General features: G+C 39.0%; 1 protein-coding gene across 1 annotated transcript; it reads right to left on the minus strand.

Annotated features, from left to right (window-relative positions):
- Nucleotides 1-6,203: 6,203 nt before the first annotated feature.
- Nucleotides 6,204-7,163, minus strand: LOC121439802 (olfactory receptor 11A1-like). Its single transcript, XM_041640425.1, has one exon. It carries the CDS (start codon nucleotides 7,161-7,163, stop codon nucleotides 6,204-6,206), a length of 960 nt encoding a protein of 319 aa, XP_041496359.1.
- Nucleotides 7,164-14,541: the final 7,378 nt, after the last annotated feature.

Genomic DNA, 14,541 nt, shown 5'->3' on the forward strand with positions numbered 1-14,541 from the left:
GTGGGAGGGTGGAGATGGAGGAAGGGTGGATATAGGAGCAGGGAAGAAGATATCTACATTGAGAGAGCCTATTTAGGGTTGACAAGAGACTTGGCTCTAGAGGAGAACTCAGGTGTCCATGGGGATGTCCCCAGCTAGGTCCTTGGGCAGCAGTGGAGAGAGTGCCTGAACTGGCCTTGCCCCACTATCACACTGATGATTATCTCGAATAACACCATAGAATCTTCATTTGGCGACTGATGGAGATAGAGACAGAGACCCTCATCAGAGCAACGGACTGAGCTCCCAAGGTCCAGTTGAAGAGCAGAAGGATGGAGAAGATGAATAAAAAAGTCTGGACCTCGAGGGGTTGGTCCACCCAATGAGACAGTGTGCCTGTTCTAATGGGAGCTCACCAAATCCAGCTGGACCTGGACTGATTGAGCATGTGATCAAACTGGACTCTCTGAATGTGGCTGACAATGGGGGCTGACTGAGAAGCCATTGATAAAGGCACTGGGACTTGTTTCTACTGCATGTACTGGCTTTTTGGGAACCTAGTCTATTTGGATGCAAAGCTTCCTAGACATGGATGGGGGAGGGGGCTTGGATTTCCCACAGGGCAGGGTTCCCTGCCCTCTGTTAAGGAGGGAGGGGAAGGGAGGAGGGTGTGTGGGAGAGCGGGAGGAGAATAGGAGGAGGGAAGGAAGTGTAAATTTTTTAATGGAAAAAAATAAATTTAAATAACCTGCAAAGACTAAAAATAGAAAAATAGTAATCAAACATTTTCTACTTATATCATAAAAGTAACATCCTCCATCAAGCATCCTGTTCTAGTTCTAGCTACAATTATTTCTATTCAGGGTCAAATTTCCCCAAAGAAGTAGCTATACATAATGTCTTCTCTTCTTTTCCTTTTTGCCATTCATTTGTGCCACTCCATTACAGCCTCACACCCATCATTACTAAGAATTTCTTTCTTGAAGTACTCAATGATGTCCAGGTTATCACATATAATAAGCTTCTGTTTGTGGTAGTTTATTCCTCCACCAAATAGCCTTCCTTCAGCATAATTCCTTCAATATCAGGTTCTTCTCATTGAAATATGGTCTTTTAAGTGCATGGTTTGCTTCCTGCCTCTCTCTCTCCACCCCTCTCATCTACTGGATATTCTTTATCTACCTGGTGTCTGAGTGATGGCATTTCCATGATCCTATTCGAAGTTGTTTTCTTCCTCTAAATTGTTTCTCTGCATGATTGCACCCACTTTCATGCTTTTAAATGTCACCTACATCCTGATGACGTCCAAATTTTTATTTTTCAACTATCTATCTCTCCAGATTTCCAAATCAGTATATGTAATTACCTACTTGACATCCACCATCAAATCAGAACATTTCTGTGCAAAACAGGATGTTTCATTTCTCCTCTCCCTTGTCCTACTTGAGCCTTCTATATCTCAATGAGTAGTGCAAGTACTTATTCAGTTCGCAGTCACTGAAAAGGAAGTTATTATTGATGTTTCCTGCACGTACATCATCAAGAAACCTCATCAGTTCTCCTTGTGGATATATCAAATGCAGTTCAGTTTTGATCGCTGCTAGTATTCACCTAGCCCACACTTCAGATTCCCTGACCAACAATATTGTAATTGTGTTCTAAATAGTTTACCAACAGCTGTTAACTCTTTACCACTGTCAAGAATTATTCTTCGCCAAGCATCCATTCAGACTAAAAATATAAAGTTATGTCATGTTATTCTACAAGTAACCCTTCAAGAATTACAATCTCACAGTGAAGTCCAGTGAAACTCTGCATGGAACTGTTGCTTTCCAGTCTTAGCTCTGATACTCTCTCCCATGGCCACAACTTTCTAACCACACTTGTCTTTTTTTCTCTTCCCAGAATACTCTAAAGTGTTTAATATGAAAGACCTTGTTGTTAGCTCTTCTCCCCGCTACCCCACCCTATCTTTAAAAAAAAAAACTATTTTCCATACAATATATTTCTATCATTTTTTCTCCTCCCTAAATTCCTCCAAGATTTTCCTCATCTCTCTAACCACCCAACTTTCTTTATTCTCTCTCTCTCTCTCTCTCTCTCTCTCTCTCTCTCTCTCCCAAACTTACACTTACTCTTTGCCTCGATTATTCCTATTTGTCCTTTGGCTCTCTTTTCAGATGCTCTATCTTCAGAGAATCCTTCTCTGATATTCTCAGCATGATCCAAATAAATTACCCTTGTTCTGTGCCTTCCTAGAATCCTGCACTCTTATTTCACAGTGCTTATGACAGTATTAACCCCTTGAGGGATTATTATTATATAGGTGATATCTGAAGTAAAAAATGTCATAACAGTTTTAATAGTTTAGTAAGGGTAGAAAAGCACTGAGCCAGTAACTCAAAAAACGCTTGCTCAGGGTCTCCTATTGGGCAAGCATTCTTCTGGGTATAGAAGACACTGTAGTAAAATTCATAGTGCTATAAGTATACCTAGCAAGACAAATCCAGGTGTGTGTCAGTAAAAAAATCTTGAAGGGTAACAGTAAATCCAGTAAGTATTTTGGTTGTATAAATTAATCTAAATAACATGACGATTCCTTCAACTTTGGCACATAGTGACTACTATAGCAAGAGGAGAACATCATTTGGATCTACAATGTGATAAATGAAAAAAGACAGGCAAATCTTTCTGAAGAAGATGATGAAACTAGGATCAAAACATTGAAAATGTTATCTAGGTATTGTATAAATAGTGTATGGGTATGCGTAACTATTCACAACAGTGATACAGTAAATTGTAACTGTGCAGCCTAATAGGAAATGAGACTGGAGGAGATAGGAGTAAAGTCATTGAAAACACTGAGAAAAAAAACTGAGTCCCAAGCTTAGAAGCTTGTATATCATCCTATATAAATGTCAAAAGACTCCTATGCTAAGTGCAACTTCAAATGACTCTCTGTCTCTGTCTGCAAAGGGTTTACAATCTCATGGGAAGGTGGAACCTATGCACAAAAAAATGTGCAGAACACTAATGCTACGCATCAAAGAAGAATACAGTCCTTCTCTGGGGGAAGCCCTAACATAAAGTCAGTCATAAAAGGTTCCAAGAGAAGGTGAATCTCAAGTGCCTTTCTTTTTGCTTATATGTCCCACTAAAATGCTATTGGGCATTTATATTAGGTTGCTTCATAGTAATAAATTACTTTTAAAATTAAGGTAAATAGAAGCCTTGAAGCTTCATTTTGAGATTTTGTGGGTAGTTCTTTCAAGATCTACATAGTCTATAATATTAAAACGTAAATTTTTCAACTATTTGACACTATGGCTATTAAATGATATTGTCTTTGAGCTTAGAAACTGTCTACTTTGCTCATTATTCTCTTCTTAGCACGCAGCAGAATCCATGGATAATATTAGCCTTTCAATAAATATTTTGATTGAATAAATGTATTCTCTCCCTTTCCTGAGTAGAATCCTCCTTTTTTTAATTTTTCTTCTCTCTTGAAGTGTGTAGCTTTATTATGCTATTTAATAATATCCTGCAGTTGGTAACAAAGACAAAAGAAATAGAAATACATGTGATTCCAATGAGAAATACCCAGGTATATATCAGTAAAAAGAAAAAGAACCTAAGAGGGGAACAGAAAGAGAATGAAAATTCAGTAGGTAGCTGTGAGTGTTAAAGGAAATTCAATCTGGAAAAAAAAATGATGTTCTGGTAGCAATACACATGCCTGAGACATCGCTGCAAATGATTAAGGCACATTTCTGGTTGGCTAACTTTCCTAGTACCAGGTGGTACATAAACTGCAGGAGGAGAAAAATGCTCCTACCTAACTGTGGACCTCATGAGCTATAATAATGACCTGGCTGTCAAGATATGACCACCAATGCAACAGTAGGACTATTACAGGGTAACTAGCTACTCTCTGATTGGAAGTGAGGTTTGGTCTACAAGAAGGAATTCATTCCTGATAATATACACCTACTCAGGAACCTATGGTTGGGGAGGTCATGGGCCTTAGGGAAGAATCAATTACTGTTGTTATGTTAAATGAACACATGCTTACGTTTATGTGCATAAATTTGTATGCATAACAACATGCTCTCAGCCTTCTATTCTTTCCTTTTTCATTAGATGGTGGTTAATGCAGAGAATCACAAAATTCAAAGGATGGAGAATAAATGACTGTTGAATATGGTGAATGGAATGGCATGTCATCCTCTCCAAGGCTCAGGGAACATCAAGAAAAGAAGGCATGGAAAGAATAAAACATCCAGTTTGGGGTGGGGGGGGAGTGCAACAAAGCAGTGTCTTTAGCGCACTACATAATGGTTATACACAGTAACTCAGAGCACCCATAAAATATCTAGTCAGTCAAAGCTGCAACATAAATTAGGGAGGGGCTAATAAAGTCCCACTCGTCACTGGGAGCCTATGAGCAATTAGTGGATGCTGGAAGAGGGTTATTTGTTTCATTTTAAAACTATAATATTTTTATTTATTCTTTGAAATTTTCATGCATTTATAGAAGGCATTTGGATCATAGTCATCTATCCCTACCTTCCCCCAACAATGCTACCTAGTTCTCTCCATCCTGTCTCCCTCCCAGCTGTCATTCCTTTTCTTTTAATTGATAACCCTCTGCATTCAATTAACCCTCTGTTGTCTTTATGTGTATGGGGAGGGGGCACTTACTGAGGCATGGGCAACATACTAGCAGTCATGTGTCCAAAAAAGTGACCCTCCCTTCTTTAATAACCATCCACTGTCAATAGCTTCTCTACCAAGGATGGAGCCTTGGGATCTCCTGCCAAATTTGTGCTGATATTTTGATGGGCTTGATAGTATGCAGATTTTGTGTAGTGTTGTGAATTGATATGTGCAGCACTCGTGCCGTGACCAAAGTCCACATTTCATAGCTCTCCTCTTCATTAGCCAGCTCTTAAGTTCGTTCTTCCCACTCTTGTGTTTGTTCCCTAAGCCTTCATGGGGGATGAAACAGATGTCCCATCTATGGCTGAGTACTCCCAGTTTCTTAGCTCCCATAAACAGGAATGTGGCTCTGTATTAACCACAACCCACTTCAAAAACAACTTTCTTCAATCAATGTTGGAAGCAACACAAATCTACAAATATAGGGCAGGGCGCCTTGCCCTCTCTTAAGATTGGAGGGGCATGAGGGGAGGGTGTGTGGAGGGAGTGGGAGGGAAGTGGGAGGAGGGGAGGTAGTGAGAATTTGGATTGATATTTTTTTAAATAATAAAATAAAATAATAAAAAGATATATGTTTTGAAGACCCTTTCACAGCATTATTATTTGGGTAACAATAGGCCTCTCCAGAACCTAGGATTTTCCCAGTCATGAACTTTTTGCCAGGTTTACTGTGCCAGACATAAAATTCATCCTGTGGAATGGGCCTCATATCCAGTCAGAAAGCAGTTGCTTATCCCCATAACTGGCATGTCATCAATGGTCTCAAGCAGCTCTGAACATTCTATGCTACAATACCAACCCTTCTGGCCAGATGTATCAACAGGGGTGTCATTTTCTTCAGTGGTACAGCCATTGATAAGCTGCCAGCAAACATTTCTCCATTCATACTCTTGCAAGTAAGCAAATATAATTAAACCCAGTGGGCAATAAATAAATAAGTAAATAAATAAATAACAGGGGGCTTGTTGGGAAGAAGCACTTCAGCAGAGAAAAGAAAGGGGATGAGAGAGACATATAGGGTATAAATGGACAATATTCAGCACGCACACACACTAAATTTTCCAAGAATAAAAATATATAAAAACATCATTATAGCCACAATAGAACCAAAATATGGATTATCCCTTTTGAATTTTATTAACACTTACTAATTATACATATTAACTGGTTTTAGCATTACAGATCAATGAATGGTTATGAAACATAAGAAAAAACGTTTTTACCTCCTACGTTGTGCTCTTGGCAAAATTGGGTGTATCAATTACATATCACGTGCTTCACTACACATTCCTTCCGATGAACTAGCAAGTATTTATGCCCTATTGCGGTGAATTATGCTCAAGGAAAACTAGATTATTCCAAGTATATTAAGAAAAACTCATCCTTAAACTAGCATATATTTGGAGTTAAAATAATCATAACCTATTCTATTATGCTAGCCTTACTAAGACTTCGTTGGTGATTGGAAGGTTGGTTTTGCTTCAGATTGCTATCACTTTGATCATTTAAGTGAAGCTAAAATCATACCATTGAATTCTTAATTTTCTCACAGCCTCCTTGACATCTTTGTTCTTGAGGCTGTAGATAAGAGGGTTACACATCGGAGTGACAACAGTATAGAACAAGGAGAAGGTCTTATTGAGAGCTGGCACCTGGGCAGCCAAGGGCACAGCATAGACCAAGATTAAAGTTCCATAAAACAAAGTCACAACTACTAGATGAGAAGAACAAGTGGAGAATGCCTTTTGCCTGCCAACAATGGAAGGGATATGTAAGATCACAGAAAGAATCTTCCAATAGGAGGCTAAAGTTAGTCCAAAAGGGACCAGGGTTACCAAGCATGTTAGACTCATGCAGACTAGGTTAACCAGGTAGGGATCAGAGCAGGAGAGCTTCTGCAGAGGCTTCAAGTCACAGAAGAAATGGTCAACTTCATTGCCTCCACAGAAAGTCAAGCTAGATAGCATAGCAGCCTGGAAGGCAGCTGCCACTGAGAAGCCACAAAGCCATGAGCCAATTGCTAGTCCCAGACTTTGGGTTCTGTGTAATAGTGTTGTATAGTGTAAGGGCCAGCAGACAGCCAAGTACCTGTCATAAGACATTACTGCCAGGAGATAACACTCAGTGCTTCCCAGGGCCCCGAAGAAATATAGCTGAGTTATACAACCTGCCATGGAAATTGCCCTATCTTTCCGAAGTAAGTCCACCAGCATCCGGGGTACAATGTTGGATGTATAACAGACCTCCAAGGCTGAAAGATTTGCTAGAAAGGAGTACATTGGAGTCTGGAGTCCTTGTTGGGTGCATACCAGTGCCACAAGAAGAAGGTTACCAGAAACTGTGACTAGATAGACAATGCCAAATACCAAGAAAAGCAAGGGGCTCAGTTCCTTGAGGTCTCCAAACCCTATTAGAAAAAACTCAGTTACCACCATAGTGGTATTTCCTGGCCCCGCTGCAGGCATATGTTCCTGAGACAGTCTTAGTTTCTCCATAGCAGTATGTCAGATCACTCTACAGATAAGGTTCTCCATGTGATCCAAGTCTATCAGTGATTAGAGATCTTAACTGATGGGGCTGGTTTTTTTGACTCTGGTTCTTATCAGAACCACTTAAGTTTGTCTTTGGAAACTGTTTCTAGAAATTAACTGATCTGTCATCTGAGCAGAGTATGAACCAAGAATGAGGAATCCAAAGAGGAAGACCCACCTAATAAAAATCTATTCCCCACCTTAAAGGAAAACGTTATACTGTGAGCAGGTTAATGCCAGTAAATCTAAAATAGCAAGTTGATACTCTCAAATTCACATTCAAAGGAGATACATAGAGACCAACCACGATTAGAATCTGTTGCATGCCCAGAAGAAATGTACAAGCAAAATTTTGCTAGATATGGACAATTCCAAGAAATAATGGCCATCAAAACAGTTCATATTTGCCGCCTTCTTGAATAAAGCATGAAATAAAGAGTGATACTCCATGCCTGTTACAGAGAAACATTCCATCGTTGCTGTGGGACCATCCATGTTTGTTTGGAAATGCCATTCCTGATGCAGTTGCTTGAGAGAGAATGTTGTGGGTAACTAGGTGTTTACCCTAAAGGAAAACAAATATTTTTATTTTCCCTAATACAATATTTTTATTAGTCATTTGGGAATTTCATACAATGCACCCCAATTACACTCACTTCCAAATCCAAGGATTTTAATTTTTAAATATTGCCTCATAAAATGCTGGAATTTAGGCTTGGGAAGGAAACCTAGAAGATGGTATTTTAAACCATCACTTAGATTCATATTACACATATCTAAACAAACACATGCGTGTAGGCACTTACAAATACACATACATTTTGGTGCAATCACACATTCAAAGAGAAAAGGCACATATATAATCTTTGTTCTCACTTCAAATTTGGGTTTAAGATGTCAGTCAATTGGAATATTGCTCCATAGGACTTGCCTGACATTTGAAGAAAATGACTATCAGGTCACCAGATCTAAATAAACAGGCTTTCCATATGTATCAGCAACTAATCTATTTCTTCAACTTTTTTATTGGTCTGCTTGAGAAGGCAGTGTTGGGAGAATGCTGAAGCACATCACCTTCAAAGCCACACTGTCTGGACCCAATCTCACCCTCTCAGTGTACTGACTGTTTAACTTCAGCCACGTTACTTGACCTCTCTTGAGTCTCGGTTGTTTTATTTGAGAAATACATGTTATTAGGGGAGGGTCTGACACATAACAGTACTAAATAAGCATTAAATATTTTTGTTTACGTGGAAAAAGTATTGAGAAAGCATTCCCATGGAAAGATTCACCATCATTACTAATCACTACATAGTTAAAATTTAACAAGTAATATAAATGCACAGAAGAAAAATTGCTTGTTTTATTATTACTTTAAATTTTTATTTAAATTTATTTTTTTATTGTGTATAAAGCTGTACCATAGTTCATGTGTGCAGATAAGGGGACAATTTGTGCGAGTCTGTTCTTTCCTTTTCCACGTGAGTCCTAGGAATCAAAAGGAGGTTATTGGGCCTAGCAGCAAGTGCCCTAATCCACTGAACCATCTCGCACATCCTTTTATTACTTCTTAACTACTAGCCGTCACTACTTAATTTTAACACTCAATTTAACCTCAACATACTTTCAAATGCCATTAATGTAAACTTATGCAACTCTGTAAGGCTTTAATGAGATCGTGTAAATAAAGGGCCTGCCATTAAGAAAATATTCAATAAATCATGTCAGAACAATACAATCAATTTTCCTAGATCATCAAATGACCATGTAGCAGAGGGGATATGTGCAGTTCTGTGGGACTCAAATGGGCAGGACCTTTCCACCATACAATTGAACATAAGGCCTACTATAATTTACATGTGTGTGTATCTATCTGCATGTGTGTTCTATGGTTTTGTGCAAAGGGAGTTTAGAAAATTTTTCTCTGAAAGAGTTAAAAGGCCAGCTCTCCGCAGTGCTCTTGTACCTTTTAGCTGTTTTCTTCCGTCTTCATTCTGTACCAATTCCCCCACCACCAACACACACAAGCTGTGGGCACCCACACTGCTCTCTTTGTTCTTTTGCCTCTCATTCTTGTCCAGCTCCTGACCTTTGATTCAACCTCCTCTTTGAGGAGGAACTCAGGGTTTTCACTGGATGTTCCCAGCACAGGCTCCTGCCTCCTCTTCAAAAGCTTTGGCTGACTCTCATTCTCCATGGTTGTTTTTTCCAAAACAGAAGCAACCATTAACCATTTCTTTCAGCAATAAATCCTTATCCAATTCTGCTGCCACCTTACCTTCTTCCTGAACATATTTTGTTAATGGCTTGTTACACTTATAACACACTTCATATACTATTAATACATTAAACTGAATTCTAATAATTTGCATTTCTAATCCACGATCCATGAAAGCAGGGATGTCTCTTTTTTACTAATTAATGAATCCCCCTTTCTTAGAATATTGCCTAGCAGAGAGAATACAGAATGAATATTTCCTTTATAATGTGATACAGTAGTATGAGCAGATAAATAGGACTTTGTCTTTTGAGTGAAACAGAATTATGTTCCTATCTCAGGAATATCCCCACATGGTACCTGGAACACTTCGTTGTATTCAGTGTGCCTCTATGTCCCCATCCATTAACTAGAAAGCTTCACAGACCTCTTATATCTCTAAGTCTCCATTTACTTTTCTAGAACATGGATTTCAAAACTTTTTATTTTTCTTAAAGGCTGGAAAGTAACATTTAAAGATCTGGGAGCCAACCTTAGTATTTGTCATAAGTATTTTTTAAATGCTATAATCTTTAGGAACCAGCATAGATAATAAAAAAAAACGAAGGGTGGTGGTGATTATGTTCTACTGAAAAAATATTTACAGGCTGGCCAGATGGCTCAGCAGGTAAAGGTGCTGACCTCTAAGTCTGACAACTTGAGATAAATCCTGGTACCTGTTATAAAAGGAGAGAACAGGAGTTTTCCTCTGACTCACACACACATGAAACGCACAGTGAAGTTTTTTAAATGAAACCTTGAAATTGAAAATGGTCTTAGATCTCTTGTAGCTGAGTATAGGCATAGTTGCCTATCAGAAATCCATGGTCACCTTTGCAGTTGGGTTAAACCAATGAGATAGGAACAGAATGCGATTCGGAGCTGCTAGAATGTTTTCTTCATGGACTCAACAACTTCCCCCTTACATAGAAAGAGAAATTAAACCAAGTTATCCAGATTTTCCTTTGTTCACACTATTAAAATACCATCCTTGATTAAATATGACTTTTTATATTCTTCACAAGCTAGATAAGAAACCAATATTCAAACTTGGGTTTATATGGCTAGAATGTTGGGCAATATTTTCCTATATTTCTGGTTGTCAAGACCTGAAGGGGTCCCACTACTGGCATCTATGGATAGAGGCCAGGTAGCTTGCTCAATTATCTACAATGCACACAGGACAATGCCAACAGCACATAATTTTCTAGTCTAAATTATAAATGGTGTCAATTTAAAGTCACCTTGCCCTACAGGTATATAAACAGGGAGAATTTCCAATTTTCATACAGATTTTTCTGGAAAAATCAATCTGCTATTAATGTAACTCTGGTTGAGGAATTATTCTAGCTTTATTTTCTTGCCTCTTCTTTTACACATTGCTTCTTCCAAAGAGAAAGGTCTATCTATTCCGGCCACTTGAATTTGAGTAAGACTGTCATCATTTTCCTCTCTGAGATTCCAGAGCACAGCAGAAGAGAGTAAATAAGACATAGAAGCTGGGGTGTTGTCTCAGGTTCTAATTAATATTTTGCCACTTAGTAATGGAGCAGCTACTTACATGGTTATTTAATAATTTGGGAATTTATGACTACAGCACATTTTGTTGAAAACATTTTTATATTATACAAGCATATTTTTGTTATGGCTTACAATAGGATGACCAAGAGAAAATTTTCAAGTGAAAAAATATGTTAAAATGCTGTAGGTAAAGTAGACATGAATATACATTCCAGAAATAAAGTCAAAATTTGGTGGTAAACACTTGACCTATGAATTTGTCTGTTTATATTTTAATACGTGACTCTGTGTGTTAAACCCTGATCATACCCCGTGGGCAGTCACTGAAGATGTTCAAAGAATGATGCAAGAGTTTAATTTTAAACTGCCAATATTTACAAGGTTAGAGAAAGTATACAGTGTGTACATCTATTTGAACTCACGCTGAGAAAAATTTCCAGGCATCAATTTAAAAACGTGCAGGGACAGGGCAGAGTAAGGTACAAAGTTGAAAGAGCCAAGTTACTGTTGAATCCCCTCTGTGTTTTTTCCTACTTGATGGATAAAAAAACAGAGAGGAAAAAAAACCAGTCACATAGAGATGTGATTAAAACGCAGCACAAGTCTTGCTGCACAAGACTGCCTCTCTCCAGCCCCCACGCATCCTGCCAGCTAGCTTCGAAGTGGTTTTTTCCCCTGTTCGAGAAGTTCTTCATGCTCCCCCAGCCTTTCTTTCAAACCAATACCTATTTTTCCCCTTTTATCAAATAATGACTCTCTTAGTCATCGCTGCAGGTTTCCTGGACTTGTACAACCTGCTTATGACTCAACCTGCTTTTAGCGAGTGGGCCTCTAGATACAATCCATGATTATTAGGCAGAACTTTGAAAAATAAATTCAAAAGAAAAGAAGTTTTAAAATAGAGCTATAGGGTTGCATGTGTATATGTGTGCATGCATGCACACACATGCCTGTGCACACACAGAATCTGCAATCACAGAGAAGTTATCCTCCCATGCCAGGACGACTATTTAAAAAATCAGTCATGCAAATTAATCTTATTTCTTATTTTTGATGGCAAGTTGTGAAATTAGTGTGTGTTCAGTTGCCAAGGGATGAAAATTAAGATGCATATCCAAGCATAAACAAACACATACATAACACACATACACACCCACACACAAAAAAGGGAAAGACAGAAACAGAGATAGAGACAGAGACAGAGATAGACAGAGAGACAGAGAGAGATAAAGACATGCAGAGAGACAGGGACAGAGTGACAAGATGGTGGAAATGCAGTATGGAAAGAAGGGTATCCTTGATGTCACTTACCAGCTTGATCCTGCATTCATACTGATGTCAGGAATCACAAGCTTAACATAGAAATGGCAGACAACAAAATGGTTCACATGCATCCAGACTGGTTTACAGAACATAGCACTACCCTGGGTTCCAGACTGGTAAATATCAACCATTTTCCTAGAAATCTGACCCTCCACTTAGTCCTTCCTTGTCAGGAAACAACTTATCTACACCTTGAACCAAGGTAAGAGATCTTCCCTTAAGTCCTTCCCAAAAACCAATGTACAGATAGTGATTTTTGCATTCCTATTGATCCGTTAGAAGCTGTGTGGTCTTGAGTGATATCCTTAACCTATCTGAGATACAGTTTCTTGATCATTAAAATAAAAATAATGCTATCTTACATAACAAATGTACAAAATGAATGGTGGGGCTTTAATGAGATATTGTTGTAATGTTAAAGTACTATACAAAATACATTAAAATAATCATGTTATTAATGTTAATATTTCCTCTTCATTTATTTATTATTTTATGTGGAAGTACACTTGTCATGGCATTGTGTGAAGGTGAGAACAACTAGCATTCTGGGGATTGAACTGAAACCACAGGTTCAGTAAGAAACCATTTCCTGAGAGAGAAGACCTATTCTGGGTTTGATAAGCTGTAATTATTTGAAACAAATCAAAATTAGAATCCCTTTCAATTCTACTTTTATGGCCTGTTCACTGATTTCCTGCAACTTGGACCTGCCTTTTTCTGGATGTAACCTTTGCAATCATTGAAGAAGTTAATGTGGTCCTATTCACCCCCAAATACCAATCAGCTGAAACGCACTTTTATACAGTGAAAAAGTCCATCAGCAGTGGCCTCATACTCTGTTCTCAACATTATTGTCTGTGTGACTGATGTCTATTGCCCCCTTTGGAGGTTGTTAACTCATGGAAATCATGTTTGTTGAATCTGAAAAAGTGAAAGGAAATGTTTGGATTTGCTTTTGAATTCCCCATGCCAGTCAACACTTAATACCCTTTTGATGTGCTCATGAATAAGTGGTTGAAAATCTGTCATAGATGTTGTATTCCTTAAGCAAGAGAGCCCGAGGTCCCACATCCCTCCCCATGGTGCACGCCGGATGGTGCATACCTGATGATGGCCAGGACCCAGCCTCATGATCCAGTCCATATTGACAGAGCATCTTGCTTTATTTCTCTTCTCCCATAATGTTCAGGGTTTAGCTGAAGAGATGGCTTAGTGGTTAAGAGCACTTGATGCTTTTCCAGAGGACCTGAGTTCAATTCCCAGCACCAATATGGCAGCTCACAACTGTCTGTAACTCCAGTTACATGGGATCAAACATCCTCACACAGACACACATGCAGGCAAAACACCAGTGCATACTAAATAACAATAAATAAATAATTAAAAATAAACCCTTGGGAGCCACTTTCAGCAACTGATGTATGTTTCTCTCTCTCTCTCTCTCTCTCTCTCTCTCTCTCTCTCTCTCTCGTTTCTTTTTTTAATCAAGGATTGAGGCTAGAGGGAATTAAACAGACTTATTCTAATTTCTCTTTTAGAAAAACTGGTGATGGACCACATATGTACTTATTAGGTTCTAATGCTGCAGTTCTAAATTCATCAAAAACTTTTTTTAATGTAGTATCAGGAACAAGACAAGGCTGTCCACTCTCACCATATCTCTTCAACATAGATTTTAAAGTTCTAGCAATAGCAATAAGACAACAAAAGGATATCTAGGGGATTCAAATTGGAAAGGAAGAAGTCAAACTTTTGTTATTTGCAGATAATATGATAGTGTACATTAGTGACCCCCAAACCTCTATCAAAGAACTCCTACAGCTGATAAATAACTTCAGTGAAGTTGCAGGTTACAAGATCAACTCAAAAAAAATCAGTAGCCTGGATCATTGGGCTACCAGCGGCCCTGTTTAGTTGCTGAGGAATCCCATCAGGACGGGTGAGTGTGTGCTACCCAGGGGCGGGCGGACTGTCCCTGAAGAGAGCACAAACCCCCTCCCCCAGCTCCTTCTGCAGGGCTGTCTTTCTTTCGCACGACCCAGCACCCCCAGCACCCCTCCCCAACCCTGCCCCTCTGTATGCTAGGACCAGTGCTCAACTACAGTCTTAAGCTCCTAAACTAAGGCGACCCACCCAGAGCGGTGAGTGCCTGCCAGCCGGGCAGGCCTCAGGGTCCCCTGTAAGGGAGTCGGGCACCTCCAGCTCCGGCGC

The sequence above is a fragment of the Microtus oregoni genome, unplaced genomic scaffold, assembly GCF_018167655.1.
Source record: "Microtus oregoni isolate MIOR12 unplaced genomic scaffold, Mior012 000063F_ref0000156, whole genome shotgun sequence".
In the NCBI taxonomy this organism is placed as follows: Eukaryota; Metazoa; Chordata; class Mammalia; order Rodentia; family Cricetidae; genus Microtus; species Microtus oregoni.

Excerpts from the sequence above, each read along its gene's own strand:
- LOC121439802 (XM_041640425.1), bottom strand. The coding sequence starts at position 7,163 with ATGCCTGCAGCGGGGCCAGGAAATACCACTATGGTGGTAACTGAGTTT.